The sequence below is a fragment of the Apostichopus japonicus genome, chromosome 13 (genome assembly GCF_037975245.1).
Source record: "Apostichopus japonicus isolate 1M-3 chromosome 13, ASM3797524v1, whole genome shotgun sequence".
In the NCBI taxonomy this organism is placed as follows: domain Eukaryota; kingdom Metazoa; phylum Echinodermata; class Holothuroidea; order Aspidochirotida; family Stichopodidae; genus Apostichopus; species Apostichopus japonicus.
This window is the reverse complement of record NC_092573.1, coordinates 20,968,905-20,990,901: the sequence shown is the minus strand read 5'-3', so window position 1 is coordinate 20,990,901 and position 21,997 is coordinate 20,968,905. Positions and strand designations below refer to the sequence as shown.

General features: G+C 36.4%; 2 protein-coding genes across 5 annotated transcripts in view; one reads left to right on the top strand and one right to left on the bottom strand.

Moving 5' to 3' along the window:
• Positions 1–21,997, bottom strand: part of LOC139978679 (translocon-associated protein subunit beta-like) — an 86,222-nt gene that overhangs the window by 1,557 nt on the left and 62,668 nt on the right. For 2 of the 4 annotated variants that reach the window (XM_071989079.1, XM_071989081.1), the window contains exons 2-4: positions 1,936–2,095; positions 1,188–1,395; positions 661–738 (exon numbers count right to left, since the gene is read on the bottom strand). In XM_071989079.1, coding sequence (XP_071845180.1) covers positions 661–738; positions 1,188–1,395; positions 1,936–2,093 — 444 coding nt within the window. In that variant the 5' untranslated portion in view covers positions 2,094–2,095. Of the gene's footprint in view, positions 1–660; positions 739–1,187; positions 1,396–1,935; positions 2,096–2,509; positions 2,625–14,768; positions 14,774–21,997 lie in introns of those variants that run through there. The other 2 variants (XM_071989080.1, XM_071989078.1) reach the window with 2 other exon arrangements.
• Positions 4,566–21,997, top strand: part of LOC139978664 (peptidyl-glycine alpha-amidating monooxygenase B-like) — a 41,941-nt gene continuing 24,509 nt past the window's right edge. Inside the window, exons 1-6 of the mRNA XM_071989043.1 lie at positions 4,566–4,714; positions 6,425–6,805; positions 16,371–16,422; positions 19,576–19,672; positions 20,878–20,963; positions 21,240–21,323. Coding sequence (XP_071845144.1) covers positions 6,662–6,805; positions 16,371–16,422; positions 19,576–19,672; positions 20,878–20,963; positions 21,240–21,323 — 463 coding nt within the window. The 5' untranslated portion in view covers positions 4,566–4,714; positions 6,425–6,661. The remainder of the gene's footprint in view (positions 4,715–6,424; positions 6,806–16,370; positions 16,423–19,575; positions 19,673–20,877; positions 20,964–21,239; positions 21,324–21,997) is intronic.

The window sequence follows — 21,997 nt, the reverse complement described above, 5'->3', positions numbered from 1 at the left end:
ATTACCGATGGTAGCAAGCTGTGTGGGTACTTTCTGGATCGATGGTGGTGTCTAACACTTCTGTTACACCTCATTCGAAACTAGGTCAGATTACCGGCATTAGACGTTTCTTTTTGCGCAAGTCTTCCCACCCTTTAATGTGCCTGTGCCTTGGTGCATTTCCTTTAATACAGCTGGTCACTTGTTAGTATCTCCCGTCTCCTCGTAACCGCCATGGAGCAATTTATATTATAAACAATACTATGCAAAATGGACAAATTATTATCCAGCGATATAAAGCAGTTTCTGCACAGACGAAGTAACATATTTCATAAAAGCCCTTAAAACTACTACACAAAGTTTGAAAAATGAATAATAACCTGAACATATCCAAGTGAGGATGACGTGATATGATGGCAAATCTTACTTTTCTTATGAAACTTTGAGAATTTTTTATTCCACATGACTAAATCTCATAAGAAATAGAATTAACCCAATCTAACTATAGTAATAACGCAACTGTCTAACTCATTTTGGCATTTTTTCCTACCAGGAACTCACTCTACATCTAACAGTAACTTGAAATTACTTTTAACTATGTAATTTTAACCATGTACGTGTAACTTTTTTTTACTGATCAAATCATTTCACTCATTTGTATTATATAAGAAGATGACTTACATAATGAGGAGAAAATCTTTTGTCAAATTCTTTCAAGGAAACAATGCCTTTCTGTTCTGGGGCACTGGTAAATGTAGACTGGAGAAGAAGGAATTTGAAAGGTTAAAGAGCACAACAAAAATATATATTGTCAAGTCCAAAAAAAATATATATATCCAATGGCATGCAATGCAAAGCTTAACCAGGAAGAGAGTAAATGAATTTACCAATAAGAATAACAGGACTGTGAAACCAAACCTTTCTACTTCACAGAAACTAGAGGCTGGTGAATGTGTGGAGAAAAAGTGGGGATTGGAGAGGGTAGGACTAGAACATGGAGGGCAGGGAACCAAACACTGATTTCAATTGACTATCAGTGATGTGTTGACAATTTGAGAAGAAATAAAATGTCTAGTATAGAATGCATTGACTAAATTTCTACATCTTCATATGCTGATGGTGATTGAATTCAAAAAGTGTTCAACACAAAAAATCTTTAAGTAAGCAATAAAACATAAAGAAAAAAATCTCTGTTCGAAGGAATTTACCTTTTCAGCACCATCTTCTACCGGCAAGTAAGTTACTATAGCTGAGGTGAAATTAAAGAATTGAGACTTCAATGGCTGCAGGATGACGCTGTGTGTGACATTGCTACCCGGTGCAATTCTCTCCCACTGGACAGACAGCTTGCCGCGAACCACGTTGAAGTCGGCGCCTGGGAAAGTATTGTCGGTCAAAGCAACGTTGAGGGCCGCACTGTTGGCGAGTAAAAGAATGAAAAGGAACATAAATATTAAGCGATTCTTAATCACGTTTCTGATGTTCAGTGAATCAGTTGTTATAGACAATCTTTACATTGCAAAATGTCATCACCTTGTTCACAAAGTGTTGACAAAATAAGATAATGTACAGGTGGTAATAAAATGGTATGATTTGAAGTTAATATGTTAGAAGACATACATGGTAGTCAAGATAGTCTTCAAGCAGATAAGTGAGAACTTGCCTATAAATATTTCCTTTCCCTGGGTAACCAGGCAATTATTGTACAGACCTGCCCTGCATTGCCTTTTGGAATGTGAACTAAAATTGTCTGAGCAAGGAACCTTTAAAATTTGATTTTATCAATTCCCTCGGTACTTTTTTGCCTTCATTTGGTCAAAAGTATCTGTAAGTATTACTTGGTTAGATTGGTAACTACTATTTCTGGGAACTAACGATCAATGCAGGTAGTTATTTTTTAAATATCAAGGTGAATGTCAAGCACTCTGAATAATTCTTGCATCATTCTTTTATTACCTGCTGCCAACATTGTAGATGCTATAAAGAACTGTGACATCTTTGCCTTCTACCAGGTACTCATTTAAAAGGTTTTTGGCTGCTAAGAGTCTTGCACCATCTTGTGAGGTAGCAACCCCTACTAACAGAAACACACCGAGAAGAGCGAGGAGCTTCATCTGAAAAGAAACAGTAATTAGAAAATAGAACGATTAAATAAATATGCTTAAAAATATGTCATGAAGTTATCTCATAGTGTTAAAGCTTAGGAACAAACAAGCAACACGGGTTGGTGTAGCGTTAGTCTTCTATTTTGAATTGAAGCCCCGAGCGACATACTGTAAGTTGTAACCTTAGGCCTTAATATACGATTGTTAGTACACGTTAGTGTTCAACAACTTAATTCGCGTAATGATACGTGGCACTTTAGCATTCGGATCTCGGCATTTATTTTAACATTGAATCTGTAATACAACATATTTTCTATGAATACAAATTTCGGAATTCTTTGCTGAACCTATGGGTACTAATAAATTCCCTAATTATCTCTAATTTGCTTAAAATTAGGGTTTATTGAATCGATTTACGGTCATACCTTTAATATAATACGAAGCCAATGTGGAAAAGGGTGCATGTGAATAAACTATATGCCCTCTCCTTGTTTGTAACGTCTGAAATTGTACGTGCATGGTATAGGACAGAATTCGGGTATTAAAGCAGACGTTAATTCGATTAATGTAGACATAAATTCGAATAATACATACATAAATTATTTTAATGCTGGCATATATTTAATTAATGCTAGCAACATTCGAATTAATGCTGGCATGCATGTTTGCCATTTATAGCTAGCATATATTCCATTTAATAATTAGCATTAATTTCACTTTATTTCATCCTTTTCAATACCCAGGCATAAAATAGAATTGTGATGACTGACAAAATGTCAAAAAAAGTCATCTCAGTAGGAATATTTCAGAGTATGTTGGTTATAATTTCACGCACTACATCGGAAATTGTGGTATGATAATGGTACCTCTTTGAAGGAAAGTCATACTGTTGTATCATGGTGTGAATCATGCAGCACCACGGCCAAATCGCACAACGTATATAATAAACATTCCTTCCACATGAGCGACCCTGCCTCCGCCAACTGATAGCCTACGATGTAAAGGGGTTTAAGCAAGTAATTTCTTCTGGGTTAAATTGGTAATCAACAAACGCCAAAAGCTTGAAATGTAAAATGGTAATTTTTGAGGTAGGCTACTGTAGACTTATTATAACCCGGACCAAATGCAAACTTAACAACAAGGCAAAACACGGATACTGTTTACTTGTCAAGTAACAGCTAGTAGCATATGGCATCATGACACTAATTGTCAAACTGTCGAGTCGTCGTTTTATATCGTGTTATATATAGCCGAGGAGCCCTTCTGTAACAGATAGCCCAGCTATCTTCGTAGGTATTTTTGCAGATGTTTTATGTTTAATTGTTTGAGACACTACAATAGGCCAAAATACTTATTTCCATGTTATACATTGTTCAACACTTACTTTTGGTGGAATAAGTTTAAATTTCATACTGCACAGAAACATAATTTCCAATGTGCAATTAGGTAGCACCATGTATCTGCCCAAGTGCCTAACCTTTGTTCACAGAAAGTATTGATGTTGTAGATCTGTACTATGGAGACTTGAACAACAATCATAGTGCCGAGTGAAGTTTGCGTTTTCGGGAGTATATATTTAAGGCACGGTCCCCAAAAGCGATAACTTTTAAATATATTTGTCTAGACTTGAGAAAAAACCTGTTTTCTTTGGTAGAGATCGATCTGTGTGCTGAATACAAGAAAGCAAGGGCGTAGGAACCCGGGGGCTGGGGGCGCCAGCCCCCAGTGGAAAACATGGGGGGCGGAAGTATCATTCCGCCCCCCCCGCTTCGCAAGTCAGAAAACCCCTTTTTCATTTCTCAATAAATGATAACAACATTCGTCATTTTACTCATTTATGCTATTCCCGCCATTGTTCCTGTATATCAGGGAGTGATCGAGTCTAAGATAACACTCAAAAATTAAAATAATCTGTCATGATTTTTTCCAATCTTATTCTCAACATGGTGATGACTTGTTTGTGCGATTGTGGATAATCATCAGTAAGGAACTAACTCCCCTTGGTGCTCAGAACATTTTGGCAGAAAAAAAATCTCATTTGGAGCACCAAATTGCATCTAAGACCAGGTGAAAATGCAAACTTATTTACAAAATGGAGTGGGTGTTGAAGAGTGCTATATTGCACCAAATTGCATCTGAGGCCACCTGGAAATGCAAAAAATTTCAAAAGGGGGACACCCCCTCCCCTTAGACCCTCCCCGGGCCGGCCATCAGTACCTTCCTACGCCACTGCAAGAAAGTGTCCATCTAGATTATTCATGTAGCTGTTGTAGCATCATCGAAACTACACTGCAGTTTTGCTGTGCGGTTATAATTTGTTATTCTACTATTTCTTCATTGTTGATTCCACTCGGGTGGGATGCAATAATGACTGCCGAAAGACTGGTTTCAACCAGGGAGTTTTCCATAACAACTCCCTGTTTCAACGGAGCCATCACACGCACGTCATGTCGCTTTACTAAGTTTCTCACCATCATATGCCTCAGTATTACGTTTAGACCATAGACTAACCGGTTTGCATATTTGAAAACACAAATTTACGTTTGCTGCCCTCTAATTATCACTACGTATTTGCCTCACAATATTTACTAAAGCAAAGGATCGTGAAATCGATAGTCGAATCTTTTAAGGTTTGTGTTCATTTCATTCTTTGTGAACATATTGTACTCTTTTGTAAGATCTGGTTCATATTTTGAGTATATTAATCTAGGAATGAAGTCATTAGCCGTATAATGAGTTCTTTCTGGACCACATCGATATCAGAAACAGTAACCTACCGTCTGCTACTGCTAGTGTATTTTCCATATGTTTCAGTGTAATGGACGAATTAAATACTTCTTAGGCCTAACACTAGTACTAGCAGTAGTAATACTGTAATACTAGTGCACACAGCACAGTAACGGAGTCTGAAGTGAATGTATCGTCCATAAGACTAATTGAATGTTAAATCAGTGCAGTAACAGCAGAAATTTATTTTACAATGCAGGCAATGATTGAGTGTTCTCATTTCGTGTAGAAGTTTCGTGTGAATTTTGTCTCATAAAAAGTATTACTTGGTCTCTGTCAGTGTACAAAAACTGCTCGGTCAACAGGCCTAGATGTTATTACGACCTGCATTTCACATAACTTATCTCATTTTGATACAGCAAATATGTACGTAGTTCTATCTGATTACAGAGTTTCTTTGCCAAAAACACATTCTATTCTTTGGAACTGGGGATTTTACATTCATCAACTTATGAGCATGATATTACAACTGGTATCCATAGCTGTTTTGGGATTTGTATTCAGTGTAAAATGACATAGGGAATGATTACAAATAATACTCAATTCTTACCATGGTGGAGATTGGCAGAAAGATTTGTAATTTTAGTCAGATTACAAAAGACACTTGAAGGCACCTTGTCAAAGAGAAAAAGGTTGTAGCAGAGCTGCAATATTTTACTGCAACAATTCTGAATCAATATCACACAATAGAAATAGTCACTGCAAACCAGTAGTGTTTTATTGTTAGCAGTGTGGAGCCCAAAAGATTAAATGTCCTATGCAGCCAGGTTGCCGAGATCAATGCTGCAGCCCCTTCACTATCTGAATGTTGACAAAGTGCCTTAACTGGTTGAACTTTTGTTGTTAGAAGTCAAAGTACAATTAAAGAATATCACGCCTCTCAGAAGGTCTCTATTACGGGTGGAGATGTGGAGGCCCAGTCAAGTTGTTTTCCTTTTGCACTGCGACTCCAGTACCCAAAAAAATGTCTTCCCCCATGAATATGATCATTTCGCCACTTCGACTCTGCCTCAAGCAAAAAGTATCCTGTTTGGATGTTGTGTTGTTCTCATAGCATTTCTAATCTGATGAACAATTTCATAAGATGTATCCAATAAGTTCTTAATCCCTCAACCCCTAGGGCAGAGAGAGAGGTAAGCAAATTGGCTGGAAAATCTAGTGAGTATAAGCTCAAGCTAGGATAGGTTAGAGTATTTACTACAAAATAATTACTTGATAGAAATTGTTTATTTTATTGTTTTGTATAACTTAAATAGGCTAACAATTAAATATATAAGTACTTAAGGACAAAAAAGGTAAGCAAATAGCATGTTTTTCTTGTTTTTTTTAACAGATTTTTCTTTTTTTCTTCTGGTTCAATTTATAAACCTTTTTTTTAAGTTCACTTTATTTTTTCTAGTATCCATCATATGCATTTATTTTTACATTTAAGTACAAAACACCTGTATTGACTTTTCTGTGCATGTGAGAAACTAAATTTTAATTTGAGTTGAAATGGAATAATTGTTAAAAGTCTGAATGAGTACATATTATTTTTTGTCATTTTGCCACAGGTCTGAGAGAAAACCGAGATTGTTTCAAATGAGATGTGGATATCAGAAAACCTCTCCTCATAGGCCTATCTGGTGAATCTGTTAAAAAAACAAGAAGCTAACCTTGGCATTCCAATAATACCAAATAGACCCCTACTTCTTATGTAAGCCAATTGTGAGCAGTGTTCAGTGGAGTTATGAAAATTTTGGTTTCTATTTATTATTGAGTGAATCCCTGGAAAAGCAAAAAAAAAGATTATGATATTAAAATATTTCCTCCCTCTTGCCTTGGTATGTGGAATTTGCAAGGCAAGGTTTTTGTACGACTCTTACAACGACGATGGGAACGAGGGCAGCATTTTTGATATTGACGTTCTGATGCCAAGTGTCCACCCAACGCAGGTAAGAAATTAATTTGAAACATTTGCATCTATTGTTTTTTTCTACTGGTGTTTTGAATTTACAGATAATGGAAAGTAATTATGTAGATCTGTTGTAAACAATTTGGTCGCATTTTCTGAAGTATTTACTTTTTGCTATTGAAATAAAACCAAATGTTGCACATCTCTCACCACTATGGTAGTACTTCACTCTGAAATTGAAGTAGTGAATTGTTTTAATTCCATGTGGTGACAATAGTGGACAGTTAGGTAGTAAAATTTGGGCCTATTAGATCTGTAGGATAACAATAGCATGTTGGGGTTTTTTTTTTGGCTTTGTGTGCAAATTACTGTAGGTACAATAAAGCTTAAGTCGGCTGTACGCTGCCCTGACTCTCTCAAACAGGACCGGGCTCAACTCGACCCAGTTCGAGATGTCCGGGTCAGTTACAAGAGTGTTCACCCCGGAAAGTTCATCTCCAGTGTGATCAAAGCCTAAGATACAGAAGTACTACAGTACTAAGCTCAAAACAATTTCTTCAGTGAGGAGCTCAAAAAAGTGAATGTACATGTGCGTTTTGCATTCAGTAAGTGTTGCCCTGTATTTATAAAAAAACTAAAACCCACTTGAAATGGAAGCAAATTTTGTTAATACTTTTCCTGATGCTAAATGTGATCCAACAACTCCACTTTAAATATCCCCTCTCCCACCTTGCCTCATCCAGCCATTTTCTCCACCTACTCATTTCTTCATGTGGAATTAATAACAAAATTCCTGAATATTCAACTTTGCCGATTTCTAATGGATTGAAGAAGACAACATTGAATGATATTTATACAAAGAAGAATTTTATTTGTTAAAGGTAAAAGTGCATGTTCTTACATCAATAAACAGAATTTTGGCATACATCATTGACTTTTTGATGGATCGAAATACTCTTTATTAATATTTCATGACCGTGGCAGTGTAGCAGCAATTGTGATCTCAGTTGATTTCTAATGAATTCATAGTGGTTACATATGGTGTATATATATTAATATAAGTTGCATTGATGTTTGTGTAAAATGATACTGTGTGTACAGTATGCATAGCTTAGTACTTGATAGAACTCTATCACCTTTCTCTCTGTTGTCTGTTTGCAAGCAAGTCACAATGTAAATAATATACTGGAATTTTTCCTGTAAGGAAAATAAAGGGATGTTTCAGTGGGATACACTGTGATACTTATCTGAACCATCGTGAGATATGTCCCTGATGCTGTAGTCTATTCTGAAGTTGAAAACCCCATCTTAAAGTACAGTATCTTGTTTTTAACTCGGGATGGTGAAATGAATGTGACCTATGTTGACCGGCTACACCCTCCTTTACCCCAAGGAAGGGTATCACAGTACAATAAGTGGTATGTAATGTCATCGAGGTAGATGGTTCTTAAAAAATTACTTTCCTACGGTATAATTAATACTTAAAGATTCTTATTGCTTATTCCTGAATTGTGATACAATTCGTGTTTTTGCTAAAGGAAAGCTCTCACTTTAAAATTTCACCTAAAATGCAACCTTAATTTAACACGGAAAGGTGGGTCAAACTCAGCTTTAAGTCGTCCTTCTAATCGAACTCAAGTTTCGGTTTGTTAGGTGATAACGAATGTACCTGTATGTAAACTTGTACCAGTAAAATAATGACCCAGGGTTAAGAATAAGTATGAGCACAGGTAAATTGCAATTTAAGACAGTGATACTGTATATTATTGCTGAGTGGTGACTCAGTGTTACTATATACCTAACTCCAACCAGCGTGATGCTTGCTCTACTGTACAGTACATGTTGAGAAATATGATCATTACAGTACTACCAATGGTAGATTGGAGGGTATGGAGTCACATATATTTTTTTTTAAGTCCCTATAAAATTGGGACAATTTGAGTACAAAGAGGATCATTGGTACAAATTGTAACTCAGAACGTTCAATGCCTCGATTACCCTGCCCCTCAAGGCATCAGCCCTCCAGTTTAAGTCTGTCTAGAGTGCAGTGTTAACCTTTTTGACACTGTACCCCACTAATGACTGGTCAGTACTGTTCAACTTCAAAGACTCCTCATTCTCAAATCAAGTTGTCCAGAAAAGTTTGAGTTAATGTACAGTAGATTCATTCAAGTCTCCCGGAGACAACTTTCAGTGTTCATCGAGAACAAGTGTAGTATACCTCACAGAATAAACTGTAATTATTTGTATAATAAGTACTCCTATGTTTGGGAGGTTTTTCTTGGGATTTTCAGAAACTGGTATTTCAGTGACAGAAAAGATGGATTGGTTAATGACATTCCAGCATCTACAGCCATCCAAGCCTCTTCAATCCTGCAAGACTGCACCCTCTAAATCCCTCCCTCCCCTTCCTGCCACACACACACACACTGGACACATTGGACTTTACTTGTGAACTTCTATTCTAATATGAATGGAGAACAGAGCTGATTCCGATCCATAAGAATTCCCCTAAGTCTCTTAAGTGCGTTGTGAAACACACCATATTTAACTATATAAGTACAGTACAGTGGGACATGATTGCATCCCTTACTCAGGTACAGTATGTTGCATATTCTGGATTGTACTCTCTGCTTTAATACTATTTGTCTGTCTGTCTGTTTATACTTGACTCAGAGCTTAGTATGCTGATTTGATGTTAAGTTTGCCCCAGCTGTTTCTGGGTCAAACTAACAGATCACATTGGGGGGGGGGGGGGGGGGGTTCAAGTTACAGAGGTAAGTACAGTAGAACTGAACAGTATTTTAAATCTTTATCAATCTGTAGGAGAGTTACTAAGGAGGAAAAAGTATATATAGGAAATGTCCATTTTTCTAAGTAACAATTTTTGTTTCATTCTTATTATTAGTATGTGCACAATACATGCTAGACGATGTAGTGTACTGTTGCGGTCCCTCATATACTGTACAGTTGTATTGTACCTTTAATAGTACAACACCAATATGATTTATTCAAAGTGTGCAATGGCTGCATCGTTCATTAACAAGTTTTTAGGAAAATTAACAATGCTGGAAGAACAAATGGATTGTATACTGGTAGGGTGGTGTTTTGTATAAATTTTGACGTAGTCTACAAACTTTGTTCACTTCAGTGAGTTTTTTGTTAAATACATCGATAAATATCAGCAGAAAGAATGGGAGGCTTGTTGCACAAGGAATGAAAGGTTTTACGACCTATGAAAGCAAATCTGAACCGTGAATGACATTTAGACAAAGTAGTGATGGAGAAACAGACTGCTACAATGGTCTATTGGAGAGTTGGTTGATTATAATAAGCATCCATAGATTACAAGTTTTATACTGTCGTAACCTCTCCTGTACAGGCATGTACTCTACCAACTAATTAGTAATCAAGAAGTGAGTGTGGCTATTGGCTTATTTCTCACAAAATAAAAAACAAAATAAATGTAAAAAGTTGCAGGTGTTAGTTTTAAAGAATGGCAAAGAGTAATGGTCACTTGGTCAGGAAAAATTTTATATGTCAAATGAAAGGTTTGTGGTTCAGAGATAATTCACCAATTTATAGAGAGTGGTTGCCCCTTGGACAGCCTCATTGGTTTGATTTTAGTTGTCGGACAAGATATGTGTACAGTATGCAAGTAAAAATACAGACCAATACTCAAATTTCAGCCCAGAATCATTACTATTGCACATAACCATCGACATATTCGTTTTTCATTGGTATGGGGTTTGATAACAGATGGTAACACATTTGCAAACCCCCCTCTTTGATGGACTTTGATCTCAATATCAAATTTATATACTGTTATTTCTCTGAGTTTACTCCTCTTCTACCTGTCTCCACTTAAATTCTGCACTTGCCTGGAATATCTACTTACTTACTGTACAGTACAGTACTGTGTAACATGTTAAAGTTTGTACAGTAATGTTTTACTGTAGCAGTGCATACCCCCCCCCCCCGCCCCACACACACATCCCCATTGACCAAAAATAATTGATCAGCTGAGCAATATATGTAGCTGTTATTGTAGCTGTAGCTTGATGTACAGTACTGATACAGTACTGGTACCATGCAGTGCAGTACAGTACATAACAAGACAGTGCAGTACAGTACATTACAGAGGTATACTGTACAATACATTACAGTACATAATAGGACAGTACATTGCAGTACATACTGTATCAGGACAGTACATTACAGTGCAGTTCTGTACATTATGGTTAAGTACAATACAGAACAATACAGTATATAATAGGACAGTACATCACAGTACAAAACCAAAAAGTACAATACAGGATAGGACATTACAGGACAGTACATTACAGTGCAGTACATTACAGTGCAGTATATTACAGATAAATACAGTATAGCACAATACAGGACAGTACAGTATATATACAGGACAGTACATGGCAGTGCAGTACATTACAGTATGTCAATTACAGTATATATCTATAGTACAGATAAATACAATACAGTACATAACAAGACAGTGCAGTACAGTACATTTACTACATTACAGAAGAATACTGTACGATACATTACAGTACATAATAGGACAGTAAATTACAGTACATATGAGGACGGTACATTACAGTGCAGTTCTGTACATTTTGGTAAAGTAAAATAAAGAACTGTACAGTAAATAATAGGACAGTACAGTACATCACAGTACATCACCAAACAGTACAATACAGGATAGGACAGTACATTACAGTGCAGTACATTACAGTATATATCTATAGTACAGATAAATACAATACAGTACATAACAAGACAGTGCAGTACAGTACATTTACTACATTACAGAAGAATACTGTACGATACATTACAGTACATAATAGGACAGTAAATTACAGTACATATGAGGACAGTACATTACAGTGCAGTTCTGTACATTTTGGTAAAGTAAAATAAAGAACTGTACAGTAAATAATAGGACAGTACAGTACATCACCAAACAGTACAATACAGGATAGGACAGTACATTACAGTGCAGTACATTACAGTGCAGTATATTACAGTATGTCCATGAAAGTACGGATAAATACAGTACAAATAGTACAAAACAGGACAGTACAGTACATAACAGGACAGTACATGTATGACAGTGCAGTAAAATACAGTACATTACATTACATACTTGTACTTCGCAGGGCTCCTCATTGACCTGACTCTGTGCATTATGTACTGAAGACACTCTTGTCACTGTGTTTTAATGTTGTGGCAATTCATATTTAGTTTTAATGTTAGCAATGGTCTTGATTCTTGATATTGCTGAGCTGTGTTAAGAAAGATATATGCAGTAAATTATATTTATGTTGCATTAGCATGCTACAGTACATGACTACAGTTCAGTCTTTTCATTCTTTGCCTTAAAGTTTGTTTGCAATCAAACTACCATGTGCTGGTAGGGAATTGCTATTAGTTTGTACATGTTTACCTCAGCAGCAGGGTTTGCACTAGCTTTGGATTTTTGGTACAGATTCCCTACCTCAACATTTCTTTGGTAGGGATTTTAGAATTTTGGTAGAGAATTGTATTACACATGTTTTTTGTAAGATGCTGGAGGTTTCATAACATATTCATGTATATACATGAAATTAAAAAAAAAAAAAATACTGAACCATTGACTATAGAGTTTGCTTTTTGTATTAATATCATCAATTCAACAGTTTACTCTATTTCAGACACAGTAATACGTATAAGAATATAATACTCTCATAAGTGTAACCAAAAAGAGAGACGTACAGTATCAGGATTCAAATATGTGTAATTGTGTATAAGAAGGAACAATTTATAAGGCTTGAGGCTCAAAGTAAATGCGTGTACAGTAAGAGATCCATAGCCTTTTCAATCAAGCTGTTATTACATCAAGTGACACCTTTTTTTCCAGTTAAAACTTTAAAATGTCAATTTGCTATTTTTCCCAGGATTTGCTTAGTTGCACAAACTTGAAAAGAACTCTTCCTTTTAAGCTTCGGCTTCGTTTGTTCGTCATTACAAGGCCCAGGTTCACCTACGGCATTGACAATACTGTTGCTAGTACTCGTACTAGGCACATTTGCATCTTGGTATGCGACCCTATCTTCTTCAGAACTAGCCTCTAGAGTCTTCATCGTTTGTAGTCCGTTTAAAGAAATTAAAGAGTATTTACATCTTTGTTCATCTCAGAATGTACACTGATGAAAAACAAAACTACAAACTTGTAGGTCTATCATGCAGATGACAGTTACAATTTACAACTTTTAAGTTTTAACGATATTACAGAACAGCTGAGGATGTACATAGGCTTAGGTGTTCAGGTTAACCGCGCAGTCGCTCAGTACATTTCTCGAGCACTTAAAGGCATTGAAGACTCTCCCCAAACCGCGTGCCGCGCTCTGAAAAGTTAACTTTTCGTTGCTTGCAAGTGAAGTTTTCTTCTTGTCGCTATGCAGACAGTAATGAAACTAATACATTGTTATCCTTTATCTAGACCTGAGATGTCCGTCGCTGCAATATACACTGTGTTGTGGGTATTGACCGTAGCTACATGTATTGACTGTACACTAGTGTATAATTACCGATGGTAGCAAGCAGTATGTGTATTTTCGGGGAACGATGGTGGTGTCTTACACTTCTGTTACACATCATTCGAAACTACTGTAGGTCAGATAACCGGCATGAGACGTAACTTTGTGCGCGAGTCTTCACACCCTTTAAGCTATGGATTTACTTCGCTCCTCGCTTACCTGTCTCCTCACAACCTTAGCACCTTGTTCTACCGTGCCTATAAAGTCCTGGTAAAATGATAACACTGTGCGCCCTATATGACCGGACCCCCCCCCCCCGGTCACTGCCCTCCTCATTCTACCATTAAAAGTGTCATCACACAGATTTCTTGTGGAAAAATTTCCAAAATATTCAAAAATTTCCAAAAATGGTCATCAGTGGAGTAGTTAGAGAAGATGACTGGTATATGAAGTCTAATTGTAAAGGTCATACAGAATTGCAGACCTGGGTCATTCAGTGCAAGTGATGCAACATGATCAGAGGCCAGCAGACAGCCCTAGGCTTAGGCTAGAGGCTAGACCTACTGTACACAGTGCTAGCGTTGCATGCATACTAGGAAAGGGTGTAATCCTGTAGGAGACAAAGAACACTGAGGTAAATCCCAGGTACAAACAGCTATCAGCTACAGTATGATCTTTGGGAAATCTTGGAAGAAATAGAAAGAAAAAACAAATAATAATCAAATTCAAATTCAGGAAACTAAATGTAGTATATATACACTGTAGAATATATCCTTTGAAATATGCTTCTTCAAATAGAATTGACCTTTGAAAAGTACTGTATATTCAACAGAAATCAATCGCTTTTACCCAATTATAAATCCATACCAACGCTGGAAAATATCCCTAGGGAGTGCTCTTCTTTGTGAAGGCTACTGAGGCATGGTACTACATACAGTATTGTACATTGTAATGGGTACAAAATAGGTTTCTGTTAAAAAATAAAGACTAACAGTTTATAGGTGCACAGTAAATAATATTTACCATTCACATTTGGGCTAGCAATTTTGAGGTCTAGGAACTTTACTCTGTGAAAATATTGAAAATATTAATGGTTGAGGATACGGAATCCTCTGTACATACAGCTTTACATTACTGTACCTGTATACATGTATACTGTACATGTATACATACCTGTACATGTACATAGTACAGTAATTTGTCCATCCAATTTTCAACATCATTTGCCTACAGTGCGCTACAGATTATGCTCCTGGGTATGGTACAAACTAGTCTTATGACCCGCTTAATAACATGCCTGTGAAGAAACAATTGAATTAAGTCTTCTCTAGTAAACTTACTGTTATTAAAAAAAATGTCTAGTGTCCTTGATATTTATTCAATGGGAGCAGGGAGTTGTTATGGAACAACTCCCTGATGGGAGTACTGCAGTGATTACAGTACAGATGGTAATCAAATGTTACAGACTTAACATAATAACACCAGGACGCTGTGAATTCACTCATGCCAGGCTGGTAAATTGTTCCTTTGTGAGGTCGTTGCGTAGATGACGCAAGTATTACATCTATAATTGAGTACTGTGGGAGATAAAAGTATCACCAAAAATTTTGAGCTACAAACAGGCTAAAAACAGCCTTGCATCAAGAAATTCTTGGTTGCAGAGGAACTGGAGTTGGTGACTCAAGGGCTGACTTTATACTGCACTATATTTGTACTGTGCTATCCATATATGTTAAATTTATATAGAATGTAGAGACCTGTATTTATAAGGAATAATGGATAAACAACTTAACGACTGTATGGTGCATTTAGAGAAAGGCTGGATCTCACTGGGGAAACAAAACAAAAAAATTTAGTGATTGATTAGAAGTAAAACAGCCAATAGAGTAGTCGGTATGCCAGTGGCGATTCATGCTTTCAAACATAACGTCCAGCTCTTCTTCAGTGCATGATGACCAATTACCAATAGAGGTAACAAATAATTTAAAAAATCACATTGTTTCATAACTTTTCTTCTTGCTCATGATTGGAAATGGTTTTACCAGACCTTAGCAAATTCAACAGCTTTTAATCGTCTCTTTATCTACAGTGAGTAGTGTATTCATTTTTTTTTTTAAACTTAATTTATTTATGTAGTACAGGTAAATACCTATTAATTCAGGATATCTCCATAATGGTCACTGCTCAGTTAGCATACATTGTTTATTTGTCATATTTATGTTTTTCTAATAACTTTAATATGTATAAATACATCCTGTTCTCTCTACAGTGCTGTGTTTTTTTTGACATGGAAATTTGAGATATATATGATTTGAATTAAAAATGTAAACAGCTGAATACAGTAGGGAGCCCTGCAGCCTGTCTACTGTATATTTTTGAATTGCAACTGCCTGGTGGTTTAAACAATGCATGTCACCATCTATGGGTATTAAACTTGCAATATGGTAGAAAATGATGGGACAGATCATGTTCAGGTATTAAGTGAAATTGCTGAAACTATATAGTAAATCCTACCTACAGTACAGATGAACTGATACCCCACCAGGAATGGATGTTCATGATTTCATAAATTCTGTCTTCCCTTTATCGGATCCTTTCCCACCCGCCCCTCCCCCCCCCGCCCCCACCTTTCCAATCAAAATTTCTTGTTATCATATCAAGTTATGTTCAGTACTGTAGAGATGGTGTGTTTGTGTTAACAGCGCAGTACCTCATCCACATACTCTTATGTATTACTGTAACTGTTCTACCAGTCCTAAGATCTACACACTACAGATACGTAATCTTAGCCTAGTGAGCACTGCCAAGTTGAACCGTGCACTCACCACCGCACCGAAGTTTCCAAGGATGTGACTGCGTTGATACTCCTTTCTTCCTAATGAAAATGTAGCCCGTTGTTAAGCGAGAGTACTCTGACATATATGTAAATTGCATGGTTGCCAGGCAACGGTCCTCGAAGATTTTGGTGTTTTTTACCCGACACGTGCGTGAGTTTGTTTACATTAGAGCTCTTCAACCCTGAAAGATGTGCAATTTTGTTTATTCCGTTTCTCTCTTTTTATTTCTCAGGATGACCAGTATATATGTGCCTCACAGCCAGCTATAGATGAACTTTACATCGGTATGTGATCAGTCAAGCTACTGCTTTTTTATACATTAACTCTGCTGCAGCATGTAAATACTGTACTTCCTATCGGGGGGATGAGGGGGGGGAGGGCGGGGGGAGTCATCAGATTTTGGAATACATTTTAAGATGCATAGTAGTGTCTACATTTGAGGTATATAGTATGAACATTCTTCTTCTTTTTTTTTATAAAATAAATTGAATAAGTAAAAGAGCAGGAATTATTATATCTTTTAGCATGTGAATGTCAAGCAGGAATTATTATTTCTTTTTAACACCTGAATGTCAGTTGCATTTGGATATTTATAGCAATTTTGCCCATTTATGCTACTGTATTAAGTTACCAGGTAAATTATTCCCTTGAAACACTTCATCCTGGGCAGTTCTATTTTCTTTGGGGGGTCTATTTGGTCTCTCCTGATTCAGTTTTTCAGAAGGTTTAAGAATAAGCTTTTGATCAAAAGTGGCAATTTCCCATAGGAGATAAATACCATTCAAAATGATTTCTGCATGTGTTTTTCCCTCCTATATGGCAATATTCATGCCAGGAGGTAGTTTATATCGGCAAAACCCTCAAGCTGAGCCGATTTGAATTTCGGTTGATTGCCCATGGGTAGTAGACACTTCAGGTATTTATAGGAACTTAAGCTGTGTTTCTTTTTGCAGTGGATTTTGAATTTAGCTAAAAATAGATAAAAAAATATAAAAAATTATGTCTTGAAAACACTTGTACTTTGTTTTTGTCCTTTTTGTGGGGTTTCTTAGGCCAGAGGAAAACTGCAAAATTGTGTGGGTGCAAAAAGTACTTGTAATGCCACAAAAAAACTGACTAACGAGTCCTCTAACAGACCGGCAATTAAACTGTACATCTTAGCCTATTTAATTTTCTTCAGTGTACCTAAAACAATCTGTGAAGTGTGTTGTATTGAAAAGTAACATACTTCTTCAAAGATATGAAAGATTTGTTGTAACGTTAACGTTATAAAACTAACATTGTATTTTGGGCTTGTACTGCGCATAGCTTCTTTTTTCCTTTTCTTATTTGAAACATTTGACAAAATGTTGATTTTTTTTTCCTTCAAAAGTTTATATCAGTTTAAAATTTAAAACAATGATGTAAATCAGTGATCCCCCCTCCCCCCCCCCCAACAAAAAAGGGTACAAGTCTTAGAGCCATAATACAGTGAATAAAAAGGGCAATAACCTTAGCACATAATTCTCATCCAAAACACACAACAGCCAATTCCTCAGTCTCATAGTGTTGTAGTGTATAGGATAGTTTCATATTTGTTAAATCTCTTTTAGCTACACAAATACACAATGGACAAATATATTAACTTCATTCATCTCTTGTCTGTCTCCTCCTATATTACACATACACACTTCAATAGACAGATACAGTACAGTAGTTTGTTAACGAGGTGTTGCAGTCCTTGTGCCCTTTCACTGACATGTTCTGTTATCCACATCCCTCTTCTCACTACCTTTTTTTCCATCTCTTACTCCCCTTTTCACCCCAACCTCCCCAAGATAAATCATACACTAATTGAGCAAATCCATAAAGATAGAACCCATATCAGAGAGTCCAAGCTAGTTCACCCAATTATGTACATCCTCACTCTCAAGTATCAGTGAAGAAATTGTTCTTGTTTTTGAAAGGATATACATCTTAGGAAAAACATTCCCATGTTCATGGCAAAGTATTTTGTTATGGATAAATATTTCCTCACATATACAGTATGCTGTATGCCTAACTGTGATAATAAGCCGGGTAATTTATGCTCTTGATAAAATACAGTAGTCATATTTTGCCATACAACTTTTTATCAATACTTCCAGACAATGCTCTGTATATATCGCCGAACATACAGTATCCATTTAAAAATGTCATGTGCAGCTCTAAGATCGTATGAAAAAATGACCTGGATACAGTATTGCAAACATATTGTAATTAATTATTATTAATTGAGCATTTAACTAATTAAAAGTTATTTATCAAATTTTGTATAATATTACAGTTGGTAAGATGTCAATAGTGCCTGCCGTACAGTACAGTATGCGTCTTTTGCCCTCCAATTCGGTTGTCGGATTTGTGCTAGTCAGATGAGGCCCTTGTGTAACATATTAACAGTTGACGTGTTCATCATGATGCTCTGTTGAGTTTTATATGTACAGTAGTAGTAGTAGTTCATCCATAGACTCCAGCTATTACGTAGAGTTACTGTACTCTACAAAGCTGGTGGACTTGGCCATTTCCACGTGCATGCAGTACATCCAAATCTAGAAAAAAATTATCTTTCTCGACAGCAGCCTTGCGTATTCAGAATTTCCGTCGGTGGTGACATTTGGCTCCGCGCAGGTCGTTGCCAATTCCATCTTAATTAAGTAATCAATATTCAGTCAGTTTAGCTGCAAGTTCTAGCGTACACAACACGTACTGTACCTCGACTTTTGATGCGTTTTTCGCATGAAAAGTGCGAAAAGAAAGGCAGGCATGGTCGATGAAGTCTGACTCTGAGAGGAAAGAAGCAGAAGGGAGAAGATGAATTGATCAAGAGATTATATACTTGAAACAAAGGGATAAGGGAAGGATATAAATGGTGTCATTTGATTACTAGGATTTGGGGACCAAAGAAAGAAAATGATGATTTTGTGAACTTTTGGTGTAAATTGAGAAATAAAAGAATGGGGGATAAATTCAGACTTGTAAAAACTCATTGCTGAAGGACCAGAAAAATTAACTTAGTATTTTGCTTCTCTGTAACATCCAAAGAATATACTGTCATTTACTTTTTTAAATTGGCTGATTGATTTAGTAAAGTTAGTATACAAGGTTGGGAATTTGTTTTAGAGTCTTTTGATCTGTTAATGGTTTATTCATAACAAGCACATCTTCATACTATTTATATACTGTGAATTAAGTACAACCAATCAAACCATTTCACATATTTACCAAGGCAACTTTTGTTGTGACAGATTCTCGTTTTGAATATATCAGGAAAAAAAACGAAGAAGAAAAAGAAAGGGAAAAAAAAAAGAACACATCTGCAAACTTGTTAAAACATGTGTTAGTTGATGTTCTTGAATATTTTGAACTATCCACTAACTAATACTGATTGTAAATTGTCTATTTCTCTTTCTTATTTATAGTCAATTTCATTCCAAAGGCATCCATGAAGTTTGTTCATCATATGTTACTGTTTGGTTGTGAATCAGTACATCACAGTTACCTGGAAGGTTACAATAGGTTAGTCAGTACTATATTTAAAGATTTGCTTCGCTTCTCATTTACCTGTCTCCTCACAACCTTAGCACTTCATTCTACTGTGCCTAAGAAGTCAGTAGGTTAGTCAGTAGGTTAGGTCAGTAGGTTAGGTTAGCCAATAGGTTAGTCAGTACTATATTTAAAGATATGCCGTATTGGCCCCAAATATATTCTAGATATTCAAATATGGTCACCTTATGGTCAAAATTCTTAGACTGTTTTTTGTTACAACTTTGGAGGAAATTTTCCTCACTGGAACATTCAGTCATCTTGTGTGTTCCTTGAAAATGTCTGAGAACAATTTGGAGGGTAAAGACCTCCAGGAAAGTACTTGATGAAAACTTCTAGCAATTATAGCGTGCTATAATTTGGGGCCTATACTGACTACCTTTAAAGATTCATCCTTTTTTTCGCCTTCTCTCCCAACCATCATTTCTGGCTTAAATATGACATAGGTCTCTTGTGGAGAACTACTTCCCCAAACAGCCAAAGAAAAATCATACTGATTCATACTGATTTATACTGATATATTGACAGTTGACGATTGTGGACCATCTTATCATTTGTTTATGTTCTTAACTTCTACTGGCAGAAAACCAAAAATTACCCTTAATTTGTTCTACTGGCAAACTGCAAAATCCACCATCATTTAGCCAGTGAATAGCCCAAATATAGAAGCCCTGCATGTATGAAGCACTAATCATTAATAAACCAGTTATTGCATACGGACATTGGTAATTTTCTAGTCAGCCTGTAGCTCTGATATATGCTAGAACCATGGTAGATGCAAGACGTTTTGTGAACATGTATACTGCTGGATAAATGTTTCAATCAAGCATATTTGTATCTAGTGAGTGAGTCTGTACAAATAATCGTATTGTGCCTGTGCTCATTCTTGGTTCATGGATTTTTACTCATACTTGTACTGTACTCATTGCCCAAACTTCTGAGGTGTAAGATAAGGTGTACTCATACTTGTACTCATTGCCCAAACTTCTGAGATATAAAATTAGGTGTACTCATACTTGTACTCATTGACCACACTTCTGAGGTGTAAGATTAGTTGTATAGTACTCTGTATAGTATAGTACTATAGTAAAAGTTCTCACTGAGCGAAATTGTGCTTTTAAGCTTCCTCATAAGTGATTTAAGTTACATTGTCACTTTCTCTTCTTGACGTAACACAGGGGCTGTACCTATGGTGAATGTACCGCTGGACGAGCCATCATGTTTGCATGGGCCAGAGATGCAGACTCCCCAGTCATCCCTCCCGGTGAGTACATAATGTATTTGGATTTTAAAAATAGGGCCGCCCTGATGGTGGAATACTACTACTGTTGCAGCGGTAGGATGAGGGAAATTGTGGGGGGGGCGAGGGGGGGGAAACTTACCCCCGTAATCGGAATAAATCGAAAAGAGGAATAAGTCACCGCCAGATAAAACATGGGAGTTAGGATTGGAACATATTATGTTATTGTTTTTTGGGGGGTTGTAAGTATATTAGTGTCTTAACAGTGCTGTTAAAATGTAAAACTCTTTCTTCACATAGATGTTGGATTCCACATCGGAGGCGATTCTGGTGTTAATTATCTCACCCTGCAGATTCACTATGCAACGGCAGCTCCATTTGCTGGTAAGTTTTGCTTTGGTTTTGCAATCTGTCAAAGTAAATGCCATTAGTAGCCTCCAAGGGCATTGTATGGACTAACTAGTATGTTACCCTCAGTAGTTCCTTATTTCCTCTCTTTGACTGCATTCTAAACCAAAGAAATTAATAAAAAAACAAATAAAATAAAATTTGAAAAATTTGGCACAAAAGTTGAGAATGCTAAAAATTTGCTAAAATTTAGAAAGAACTCCTTGTTACTTTTTTTTTTTTTTTTTTTTTTTGTCTTTGTAAACTCTTCTTGACATTGATATGACTAAGATGCGACAATTGAAAAGATTTAACTGGTGGAACTTGGAAAGTGGAAAAGTGAAATGCTGCAACTACATATATGTCACGATGTATTGCAATAAAGGTTGTCATCTACGAAATTTCTCTATTTCGAAATTTTTACTATTTGCACGACCGTGCATGTAAACTCCATACAAGTCTTGATTTTTCAACCATACTCAAGATTTGTGAGAGATCAAAGTGGTAGAATGTGTCAGCTCTGATGCTTGACATTGATTTACCATATTTGTTTTAACCAGGAAGCTGTCAGAGTGCCAGCGTCTGGCTTCTGCTGCACCCCCCCCCAAAAAAAAGTTTTGCTGGGTGAAAGATAGCGGAAGTTTACCATTTATTGACATTTTCCAACCTCC